This window comes from Micropterus salmoides, unplaced genomic scaffold (assembly GCF_014851395.1).
Source record: "Micropterus salmoides isolate LMB-PRFRI ecotype aquatic unplaced genomic scaffold, ASM1485139v1 Ms_hic_scaffold_15, whole genome shotgun sequence".
Classification (NCBI taxonomy): domain Eukaryota; kingdom Metazoa; phylum Chordata; class Actinopteri; order Centrarchiformes; family Centrarchidae; genus Micropterus; species Micropterus salmoides.
This window is the reverse complement of record NW_024040596.1, coordinates 2,080,848-2,093,576: the sequence shown is the minus strand read 5'-3', so window position 1 is coordinate 2,093,576 and position 12,729 is coordinate 2,080,848. Positions and strand designations below refer to the sequence as shown.

Genomic DNA, 12,729 nt, shown 5'->3' with positions numbered 1-12,729 from the left:
GACGGACAGGAAGCAGCACGTGAAGCTGGGAAAGCATCTCTGACTCCAGGACCCTCAGCACCGGTTCCCCTCAAGGCTGCGTTCTTTCCCCCCTTCTCTTCTCCCTGTACACCAACAGCTGCACCTCCAGTCACCAGTCTATCAAGCTCCTGAAGTTTGCGGACAACACCACCCTCATTGGGCTCATCTCAGGTGGGGATGAGTCCGCCAACAGGTGGGAGATCGACCATCTGGTGACCTGATGCAGCCAGAACAGTCTGGAGCTCAACGTTCAGAAGACAGTGTAGATGGTCGTGGACTTCAGAAAGAGCACAGCCCCACCCTCCCCCATCATCCTGTGTGACTCCTCAGTCACCCCTGTGGACTCCTTCCACTTCCTGGGCACCATCATCTCCCAGGACCTCAAGTGGGAGCTGAACCTGACCTCCCTCACCAAGAAGGCCCAGCAGAGGATGTACTTCCTGCGGCAGCTGAAGAAGTTCAGCTTACCAAAGACAATGATGGTGTACTTCTACACCGCCATCATTGAGTCCATCCTCACCTCCTCCATCACCATCTGGTACGCTGCTGCCACTGCCAGGGACGAGGGCAGGCTGCAGTGCATCATTCGCTCTGCAAAGAAGGTGATTGGCTGCAATCTTCCTTCTCTTCTGGACCTGTACTCCTCGAGGACTCTGAGGCGAGCAGGAAAGATTGCAGCTGACTCCTCCCACCTCGGACACAACTGTTTCAGACTCTCCCCTCTGGCAGGAGGCTGCGGTCAATCAGGACCAAAACCTCTTTGCTACAAAAACAGTTTCTTCCCGTCTGCAACTAGCCTCATTAACAAGGCCCGGGTCCCCCACTGACACTCCCCCCTTGCAAACGATACAAATGTCTCTGCACATGTAAATACCGTTTCATCTCGTGTCGGGCTCAGACCAGGCACGTCGCACATATTTGTTGTTAATTGTTGATCTTTGTTGTTGTACATTTTTATGTTGTCAGTTTATATATTTATACGTACACAATATTCTCTTCCATTACGTTACTTCTGCATGGCACAGACCCAGAATAATGCACATGTATATATCTGCAACATTGTTCTTCAATTCCATATTTATATATTTCCACATTTATTTATGTTGACTGTATGTTTGTCTACGTGTAGCACCTTATCACCACAGCAAATTCCTCTTATGTGTAAAACACTACTTGGCAATAAAGCTCCTTCTGATTCTGATTAAATGCTACATTTACCATCTTTGGTGGACATGTGGAGGTGCATAAATACAGATTTTCCTATATTACAATTATGTTTATAGTAAATATTCCAATACTCTGTAGTAATTTAACCATTGTAAGCGTTATCTGGATTCACCAAAACCTCCATGAGCCTATGCATATTTTTATTTCAGCTTTGTTACTCTGCTATCTACCCTAAGCTTTTGATGGACTTATCTGAAAAATGGTAATACCATTAGCTCTGTTTTGCTGCTGTGTAGTTTGAGTAGGTTAGATGACAAACCAGTTAACACATGACAGAGGGAGAAGCTGAGTGGATGGTTTGGTGCTAAGAGACAGCTGTGTGTCATCAACATAACAGAGGAAATGGAGACCATGGAGGCATATTATCTGGCCAAGGGGGAGCATGTGAATGGTGAAAAGGAGGGGTCATTAGTGATTTTAATGAGGGCGGTCTCAGTGCTGTGGTGTGCTCTAAAGGCAGATCCGAGAAGTTCTTTGAGATCATAGTGGGACATGTGTTAATGAAGTTGGGCAGCGACTGCTCTTTCCAGGATTTAACTCAGGAAGAGAAGGTTGGAGATCGGATGATAGTTATTGTGGTAATCCGGATCCAAACTGGGCTTTTTAAGAATAGGGGAAACGGCAGCTACAAAGAGGTGTTTATGATGTCTACCATGATGGGACAGAGGGTAGGGAGGCATGCCTTGACCAAGGTATTTGTTTGGAATTATATTTGTTTCTGTGGTCAACACAGTCTCACTCCCTACTCGTCAAATGTCTGACGCATGGTCAAGGCCCTTTGTCGTCGCTTTTTAAAGACTTGGGTAGCCCTTTTCCATCAATTATTGACGTTTAGGGACCCACAGTCAAGTTAGCAACGCTTAGCAACAATAAATATGCAATATCCGGTTACACTTTCAAGATAAAACGTAACGTTTCGATACATTGCCATGTTGAAACGCGCATAATTAAAGTCGTGAAACGTTGCAGTTTCGGCACAGAAAGTACTTGGTTGGGTTTAGGCAACAAAACTACTTGGTTAAGGTTAGGAAAAGATCATGGTTTGGGTTAAAATAGCTATGTATGTCAATTAAGACTTAAGTTAACTAACGTTAATGTCAATTTACCTCACTCGCCTAAATAAAAACATTTAATGTTTTGTTTCGCACGGGACACAAACCCTGTTCTCCTGCTTCAAGGTCCGGGTTCTGGCCCTCTATCCACCCCAATCACTCCTTACTCGTCTTTTCTCTTAAATATCATACTTGCATTTACCATCAAAAACTGACACAACAGGGCTTCCCTCAATACGTCAAACTATGATGTCAAAGGGATCCCTAGTGCATCACAAACTGACGATTATGGCTCTTGACCAAGCGTCCATATGTGACGACTTGGGAGTGAGACCGGGTTGCTGTGGTGGATCACTAGCCCGGGCCGACACCTAACGACTAGCCAGCATGGCTACAAAGCTGCAGTTGTACCGAGCAACCATCAAACAGTTGGCAATACATGACAGTGCAAGTACACATAAAGTATAAGATTAGCAGATCCAGAACACGCCTAATACTAGTGCCATGCATGACTGCATGATCATTAATAACTCAATATGAAGCTTAAAGCTTCATAGCTCAAGTTTGTGAAACAGCAATTTGTGAAACGACAATTTGACAGATTGAAGAAACAAAAAAACCTTCTGGGCAAACAGGCAGGGTGGTAGCATAACAGGTGACAGAGATCATGGCAATCAAGCATAGCAGACACACAGGCAGGCAGAGTGACGCCCCCCCCCCCCCCAAACCTCCAAGGGACATCAGACACAGATTCCAAGCCGAGCCAGGGTGGGCAGAGGGAGGTCAGGAGAAGGGCAAGAAACCGGGGCAGAAAAAACAAAAACAAGGTCCCAAAAGACTCCAAGGCAAAAAAGTGGCAATACTCAAAATGACATGGGCAGAGAACAAAACTAACAGAGAAAACAGACAAAGGTGGGGACCCTCAGAAGGCCGAGCAGGTGATGGGTAGACTCTGAAGGTCATCAACGGGATCAAAGGGAGGTCGACACGACAACGGGCTGATTACCGGCAACTGAGTGGGCAACTGTATAATCAGGCTGACTTCCGACAACTGGACACCCAGACTAGAAACTTTGAGTTCAGCTCATGATGAATGGGAGACAAAAGTGTTGTGTTTATAATTTTGTTCAGTGTAAAACAAATATATTGGCCACAAAGGACACAATGTTAGGGTTATCAACAGTTACCCTTTAGAGTCCAGAATCAGAGGGACCAAAGGTTGTAATGACAAAAACTTGACTGCTCATGATGGTTGCCAGATAATTGAAGATGGACCGGGTCAGTAAGGTGGGTTATCTGTGCTAATAGCCTGCCATATAAAGCGCAAGCCTCACCAGGAATTTCAAGTGGCTTAATGGGCAGTCCGAAATGTTTAACAAAAGCAGAGTCCTAAAATCTATAATCGGCACCTGAATCAATAAATGCCAAAAGATCAAAGGGCTGACCTCACCAGGATCCTTCCCTCTCCTAACAAGTCTGTTGGTTTAAAGGATTGCAGAGGGCAGAAGGAGAGATAGTGATCAGGCTGACCACAGTACAGTCAACTAATCACAACAAATGTTAATGTTTTTTATTTAACACCAGGCCCGTCATCATGCCACACTCAAGCTGACACATCTTTTTCCCTCTATAACTGGTTCCATTGATATAGTTGGTAAGTTTCCTGTTTCTTGCCACTATGTTTTGTTTCTTTTTTCTGTTTTCTCCCCCGTGTTTCCTCACCTCTCCCTCTGTGTGTGCTCTCTCCCTCTCCGCCCTGGAGCCTGGCTGATGACTCGCACCTGCGTCTCGTCAACCTCCACCTCCGCCCGCCACACCTGCCTGCCATCATTCTCATCTTCAACAGTATTTCTACCCGGTTCTCCACTCTATCTCAGCTTGATCGTTGTCGCTCCAGTCCTGGTGCCACTTCAACTCTATTGTGGAAAGCCCGGCCATTTCCTGTCTGCTTGTCCCGTGCACCCAAAAGTACCTGCTCGCCAGTAGGGTTGGGGCTACTGGCGAGCAGAGTTTCCTCGTTCCACACCCCCACTGTCCAGTTCCTTGGTTTCATAATCAGAGGGGGCGCCTCTGTGCCGACCCATCTAAGATTCAGGCGGTTGCAGATTGGCCAACCCCCACCTCTGTTAAACAGGTACAGCGCTTTCTTGGCTTCGCAAACTTCTATCGTCGATTCATCCGCAACTTCAGCACCGTCGCTGCCCCCCTCACCCACCTCACCTCCTCCTCGGTCCCTTTCATCTGGTCTCCAGAGGCCGCTGCAGCCTTCTCCCACCTCAAGACCCTGTTCACCTCTGCCCCCGTCCTCACCAACCCTGACCCCTCCCTTCAGTTCGTGGTTGAGGTGGACTCCTCGGATGTGGGAGTAGGCGCCTGTCTTTCCCAGCGCTCCCCTGTAGACGCCAAACTCCACCCCTGCGCCTTCTTTTCACGCTGGCTGTCCCCCACGGAGTAATTCTGCTCCGTGGGGGACAGCCAGCGTGAAGTTACTGGCTATCAAACTGGCTCAGGAGGAATGGAGGCACTGGCTTGAGGGAGCAGAGCATCCCTTCCTAGTCCTCACTGACCACAAAAACCTCTCTTACATCCAGACGGCCAAAAGACTGAACTCCCATCAAACCCGATGGGCCCTGTTTTTCAACCGATTTAAATTCTAACTTAATCTCCTACCGCCAAGCCAGACGCTCTCTCCCACCTCCACTCCCCAGACACCCCTTCAGACCCCCCCGACACCATCCTGCCTCGTGCCTGCCTCATCGCCTCTGTAGTCTGGGAGGTGGAATCAGCCATTCACCGCGCCCAGTCCACCGACCCGGATCCCGGTACTGGTCCCCCTAACCGCCCGTCCTCCAATGGGCGCACGCCTCCTAGTTCAGCTGCCACCCAGGGACCGTTCGCACCATCTTCCTGCTCCGCCAGTGATTCTGGTGGACCGCTATGGACAAGGACTGTCGGGCCTTTGTAGAAGCCTGCGAGGTGTGCACCCGCACCAAACCGTCCCACCAACCACCCGCTGGTCTGCTCCGCCCCTTTCTGGTCCCATATCTCCCTGGATTTCGTCACCGGCCTCCCCAGTTCTAATGGAAACACAGTCATCCTGACAGTGGTCGACCGCTTCTCCAAGTCCGCCCACTTTGTCCCCTTACCCAAACTCTCCACCTCTCTGGAAACTGCCCGCCTCCTCATAGACCATGTTTTCTGCCTCCACGACATCCCCCTGGATATAGTTTCTGACCGGGGCCCCCAATTCACCTCGCAAGTCTGGAAGGCCGTCTGCCGTGCGTTCGGAGCCACCGCTAGTCTCTCCTCTGGTTATCATCCCCAGACGAGTGGGCCAACCAGGACCTGGGGGCGGCGCTCAGGTGTGTTGCATACCGTAGCCCCACCTCCTGGAGTTCCCACGTCCCCTGGATCGAGTGTGGCCACAACTCCCAAATCTGCGCTGCCACTGGTATGTCTCCGTTCATGTGTTCCCTGGGTTATCAACCCCCCTTGTTTCCATCACTGGAAGAGGAGGTAGCGGTCCCTTCGGTACAGGCCCATCTTCGACGCTCCCGCAGAGTCTAGAGGGAGGCCAGGGCGGCTCTGCCCGCAACCGCCAGTTGGCAGACCGCCACCGGACCCCTGCGCCTGCCTACCGGCCCGGGCAGCAGGTCTGGCTTTCCACTGGTGCCACTTCAACGTTCCAAGCTCTCAGATACCTTGTTCCCTAACCTGTTGTCTACTAACCCTGTCTTTTCTTTCTCCCCGCCAGGTCCACTCACCTCCGCCATCCAGTCAGTCAGCTGGGCTCGCCTACCTGCCTTCTCCCCCTCGCCTCGCCTCTCCGCGGCGTTCCCACGGCTTCCCTACACGCTCCTCACCTCTCTTGCCTCAGCCTCGCTCGAGCCTTGCCAGCACCGCCAGCTCCTCGGCCCTCCGCGCCCACGTCTGCCGGCGTCCAGTTTACCTCTTCTCACCTCCCGTCTCCCCTCTTCCCTTTTTTCCCCTCAATAAACCTCTTTTGTAAGCATTGTGTTTGGGTCTGGGTTCTGTCCGAAACCACAACACAGTGTTCTCTTTATGGAAATTGACCAATTACATTTACTGTGTATAGTAGGGATTTGTGTAACTACCCATGTAAAATTGTTTTGCACTTTACATGGGTAGTTAATCGTTGATCAATTGAATTATCATCTTGAGGTATAGCCAATACTGAAAAAAAAATCTTATCTTTCTGCTACATCAAGAATAGATGTTTTAATACTGTATGTTTGAAGCCACCTCTATACACAGTCTATGGTACAAACAAAGTTAGAAATATAAGTAAAGTAAAGAAGTAAAAATAGCTAGTGCAGTCAATCAGTTTTACTTTTTAGCAGTAAAAGAACTGCAGCCCAACGTGTTGCTAGAGGTACAATTAAAATGCATAACTGTCAAAACTACATACAGTAGCTGGTTCTATGAATAATTCACAGTTTATCCACTGTGAGGCTTTACCTCCCTTTGGACTGTACACGTTGCTGCTCGCATCCTAGCAGCAGAAGAAGATAAAGTTTCTACAGCTGCTTCTGTGTGGATCATTACAGGGTAGAGGTTCATCAGGCGAAACTCTCATTTAACAAGCTGATTAACAAACACTGTTATGGGCACCCTGTGATTATTATTAATGAACCTTGAATCTTTATATTTTGTTGGTTGATGTTTGTAGTAGTAGTTGTGTTTGTAAGATTTGTATCATGCAGTAACACTATTAATTAATCTGTCTGGATGTCTTAAATGTTACTACTGTACCCTATCAAGCATCTGGAAGCATAAAGTCATCAACATCTAATTTAATTTGACATTTTTATTGTTAAAATGTGTCGTCTGCTTTCCTCATGCCAAGGGTAAATAGTTCCTCCTGACTTTGCATGATCTGTTATTCATATGCAAACTTTGACAAGCAAGCTCAGTGATATATTGGCTTGTTCTGCAGGAGCTACATTTAACTTTGGATGGAAGTATTTGTACACACAATTTTTACTTCACTAAAATTTGATTATACTGTAACTTGTATTTATTTTAACTCAGTAGGGTTTTGAATATGTTTCTTGTTCAAGGCAGTTTTACATCTACTCTTCAACTTTACATTATCTTCCATCACTCTCTCTTGTTTGTTCTTTGTATCCATCTCTGTTTTTGCTTCTCTGTTGTGCAGACATGATGAGCAATAACAGCTTTACTCCTCGGTATTTTCAGCTGACTCTGTTTACAGACTCTGGGCCCCTCAGATATCTGTTCTTCTGTCTGTGTCTGTTGGTCTACATGACTATAATCTCTGCTAACGTTGTCATTATTCTGACAGTCTGCCTGGAGACGTCTCTGCATCAACCCATGTACATGTTTCTCTCCTGTCTGTGTTTAAACTCTCTGTACGGCTCAGCCGGCTTCTTCCCGAGGTTCCTGATGGACATTCTGTCTGACACTCATTTGATCTCACGTGCATCTTGTTTGATTCAGATATATGTTATTTACACCTATGCATCATGTGAACTGACCATCCTCAGCATCATGGCCTATGATAGATTTGTTGCTATTTGCCAGCCTTTACACTATCACAGCAAAATGACCTTTAGGATGGTGAGACATCTTTTGATTTTTGCTCTGCTCTACCCTGCATTTGGAATTGGAGTCTGTGTTTCTCTTACTGGTCAATTGCCTTTGTGTGGAAATAAACTGCACAGGCTTTTCTGTTCTAACTGGCCTGTGGTTCAGCTCTCCTGTGTAGACACAACTCTGAACAGCATAGTAGGTCAGCTTGTTATGACAATAACCATCTTCATCCCCCTGTTCTTTGTCCTGTACACCTATTTACGGATTCTGCTTGTGTGCAGGAGAAGCTCGTCTGAATTCAGAGGAAAGGCGTTACAAACCTGCCTGCCCCACATAGTGACATTTGTGACCTATTCGTTCTCTCTCACCTGTGAGCTGTTATTGACTCGATTAGAGGGTGACAAACTGAATCCAATCATCACAGTTGTTTTATCTTTAGAGTATTTGATCATTCCTCCCATCAACAACCCTCTAGTTTATGGCCTGAATCTGCCTCAAATCAAAAGAGTGATTTTTAGATTTTTGAAGATACACAAAATGAATCCTGGGGCCTAAACCTAAAACTCCTGCACAAACTGAGTAGTAAACAATGAAACTTTAAGCCTCTTTTATTGACTAAATATTACTCGACATAATGTTTAATGTCTTTAATTATGTATTTAAATTGTAATGTCATTTTAAGGAGATCAGAATGTGTATTAATACACAGGATGTTAGATGACTCTGTTGTATTGTTTTTAGCTTTTTATGTTACTCTGCATTTTTCTGTGTTTTAATATGTCGTTTATGTGTTGTGAACCAGTTTCCCTTTTGTAATTATAAAAACACTAAACTGTAATGATGTAGGATAATAAACAAATAAGACTAAGAGTGTGCAGTGTGCATGCTTTGTCAACATGTCATGCAAAATCAGCATACTAACATGCTAACAATGTTAATGCTAGATGTGCTGTTTATCATGTACAGCATGTTATTGTAGTGGACATTTAACTTTTGACCTGATGATGGCGCTAGATGAAACGTCAGACGATCGCCATTGTTACTACAGTTAACATCTGTATAAATTTCTGCAGCAGAACAAAGTTAATAGCCGTGGCTCCCAAGCTGCTGCTCCAGAGGGTAGATGATCTACTCCTCAACGAGGATGGTTGGTCCATCTCCATATCCCAAGAAGTCCGCAAGCTAGGTGTCATTTTGGACTCCTCCCTCTCATTCCAGCCTTCTATCACCTCAAAAACATCTCCAGACTTTGACCTTAACTCTCAGACTCTGTGGCAGAGTCACTCATCCGTACCCAGCAGGGTACCCTGGACAGGCTGCAATATGTCCAGAACTCAGCTCACCCTAGGCTGTGACAGCACATCCCCCCAATCCCGGTCAAATTCCGAATCACCCACAAAATCCTCCTCCCCACCTATAAATCTCTCCATGCCTTGTACCTACTGGACCTTTTCCACCCCTACACCCCCTCAAGGAACATGTGGCCCACCGACAAGGGCTTGCTCTCTGTCCCCCACAGATGACTTTACTTGGGAGGAAGACATGTTGCAATGGTCGGCGAACAACAGAGGAAGCACGCTGTGGCCTTATGTCCAACAGGGGTACAAAGAGGATGAAGCCAGTAAGCTGTCTTGAAATCAACCCAGTCTCCTAGAAATTACATTTACATACTACTGTTGGGAATTAGGATTTAAATGGCATCAATAGTTATACATAATATAATAATAATAATATATAATAATGTGTGTGTGCGAGCATGAATGTGGGGTACATGCCTTATGCATCTGTTTCTGATTTGCACCATATGTTCTGCGTGCACGAGCGAGAACACTCAAGTTGCTGACAAAAAAAGAACACATGAAGCGGGAGCTTCTCTGCAAAATTAGATGCAATACAAAGCAAATACAAATACAAAATGAATATTTATAGCACAATTTACAGATTCAATCAATAAAATTATAAGTTATAATAAAAACAAATGCTTTAAAAAAAGTAGATAAGAAAGAAAATACATAAATAATTCAAGAGTAGAATAAATAACATTTACAGCGTTTTAATAGTCTTTTTAAGAAGACCAGTTAAGAGACCATCACGTTTACTGGAGATAAAAGCATGGACGAGCTTCTCCTGGTCTTTTTGGGAATACCGAAACCCTTTAGTCTGGCTATATTTTTAAGATGATAGAATGCTGTTTTGGTGATATGGCTTGTGAAAGTGGGTTCTATTGTTATTGTTCTCGGTGACTTTAACAGGGGAAATCTCAGCCAAGAACTCCCCAAAGACAGAAAGTTTTTAAAGTGTCCAACACTTTGGATCACTGCTACACCACAGTTAGCAGTGCCTATCACGCCTTTACACGCGCTCCACTGGGACACTCTGATCACGTGATGGTCCATCTGATCCCTGCTTACAGGCAAAAACTAAAGCTCTGTAAACCTGTAGTGAGGACATCAAAGAAGTGGACTAGTGAAACTGTTGAGGACCTCCAGACATGTTTGGACTGCACTGACTGGGATGTTTTCAAGAAGGCTACCAACAGTCTGAATGAGTTTACAGAGGCTGTGACGTCCTCTGTGAGGACAGCTGCCTTCCAACTCGGACCAGGGTGAGTTATAACAATGACAAACCCTGGTTCACAGCTAAGCTCGGACAGCTAATGTTGAAAAAGGAGAAGGTGTTTAGGAGTGCTGACAGGGCCGGGTGCAGGGCGTTAAAGTACAGGTTTAGCAGGGAGGTGCGAGAAGCTAAACGACTGTACTCAGAGAGACTAAAAAAACAGTTCTCTGCAAATGACGCCACTTCTATCTGCAGGGGGTTCAGACAGATCACAAACTGTAAACCCAAAGTCCCCCACTCCATAAACGATTCTCGCCTGCCAAATGAGCTGAACCAGTTCTACTGCCGCTTTGAGAGTCAATCGGACACCATCCCCTGTGACTCCTCCGCTCAGCTTCAGCCTCAGTCCACCACATCTTCCCCTCCCTCCTCAGAGCTGGCCAGCTCCACCCCCTCCCCTCCTCTCTCCATCACAGAGAGGGAAGTCAACGGTCTTTTCAGGAGGCAGAAACCCCGCAAAGCAGCTGGGCCAGACTCTGTCTCCCCATCCACCCTGAAGCACTGTGCTGATCAGCTGTCTCCGGTGTTCACAGACATTTTTAACACCTCACTGGAGACATGCCATGTGCCAGCCTGCTTCAAAGCCTCCACCATCATCCCTGTCCCCAAGAAACCAATGACCACTGGACTAAACGACTACAGACCCATTGCTCTGACCTCTGTGGTTATGAAGTCCTTTGAACGCTGTGTGTTGTCCCACCTAAAATCCATCACAGACCCACTCCTGGACCCCCTGCAGTTCGCCTACAGAGCCAACAGGTCTGTAGATGATGCAGTAAACATGGCCCTTCACTACATCCTCCAGCACCTGGACTCCCCAGGAACCTACGCCAGGATCCTGTTTGTGGATTTCAGCTCTGCTTTCAACACCATCATCCCGGCCCTGCTGCAGGACAAGCTCTTCCAGCTGAGCGTGCCAGAGTCCACCTGCAGGTGGATCACAGACTTCCTGACGGACAGAAAGCAGCACGTGAAGCTGGGAAAACATGTCTCTGATTCCTGGACCATCAGCACTGGTTCCCCTCAAGGCTGCGTTCTTTCCGCCCTTCTCTTCTCCCTGTACACCAACAGCTGCACCTCCAGTCACCAGTCTGTCAAGCTCCTGAAGTTTGCGGACGACACCACCCTCTCAGGTGGGGACGAGTCCGTCTACAAGTGGGAGATCGACCATCTGGTGACCTGGTGCAGCCAGAACAGTCTGGAGCTCAACGCTCAGAAGACAGTGGAGATGGTCGTGGACTTCAGGAAGGGCCCAGCCCCACCCTCCCCCATCATCCTGTGTGACTCCTCAGTCACCACTGTGGACCCCTTCTCTTCTCCCTGTACACCAACAGCTGCACCTCCAGTCACCAGTTTGTCAAGCTCCTGAAGTTTGCAGACGACACCACCCTCTCAGGTGGGGATGAGTCCGCCTACAGGTGGGAGATCGACCATCTGGTGACCTGGTGCAGCCAGAACAGTCTGGAGCTCAACGCTCAGAAGACAGTGGAGATGGTCGTGGACTTCAGGAAGAGCCCAGCCCCACCCTCCCCCATCATCCTGTGTGACTCCTCAGTCACCACTGTGGACTCCTTCCGCTTCCTGGGCACCATCATCTCCCAGGACCTCAAGTGGGAGCTGAACATCACCTCCTTCACCAAGAAGGCCCAGCAGAGGATGTACTTCCTGCAGTCGCTGAAGATCAGCCTGCCAAAGACGATGATGGTGCACACTGTCATCATTGAATTTACATTTACATATTTAGCTGACGCTTTTATCCAAAGTGACTTGGTCGCACGCCTCTGGAGCAACTAGGGGTTAAGTGTCTTGCTCAGGGACACAATGGTGTCACAGTGGGGGATTGAACCTGGGTATCTCACACCAAATGCATCTTATCCATTGTGCCATCACCACCCCATCAATCCATCCTCACCTCCTCCATCACCATCTGGTACGCTGCTACCACTGCCAGGGACAAGGTCAGGCTGCAGTGCATCATTCGCTCTGCAGAGAAGGCGATTAGCTGCAATTTTCTTCTCTTCTGGGCCTGTACTCCTCGAGGACTCTGAGGCCCGGGTCCCCCTCTGACACTCCCCCCTTGCAAACGATACAAATGTCTCTGCACATGTAAATACTGTTTCATCTCGTGTCGGGCTCAGACCAGGCACGTCGCAAATATTTGTTGTTGTATATTTATATGTACACAATATTCTCTTCCGTTACGTTACTTCTGCACGGCACAGACCCAGAATAATGCACA

The 12,729-nt window shown here is 47.3% G+C and overlaps 1 protein-coding gene across 1 annotated transcript; it reads left to right on the top strand.

Moving 5' to 3' along the window:
• The first annotated feature begins 7,481 nt into the window (after positions 1-7,481).
• Positions 7,482-8,429, top strand: LOC119903635 (olfactory receptor 6N1-like). The gene has a single exon (XM_038719873.1). The coding sequence runs from the start codon at positions 7,482-7,484 to the stop codon at positions 8,427-8,429; it is 948 nt and encodes a 315-aa protein (XP_038575801.1).
• Positions 8,430-12,729: the final 4,300 nt, after the last annotated feature.

Bases quoted from the DNA above. Each gene is read 5' to 3' on its own strand.
- LOC119903635 (XM_038719873.1), top strand. From the start codon at position 7,482: ATGATGAGCAATAACAGCTTTACTCCTCGGTATTTTCAGCTGACTCTG.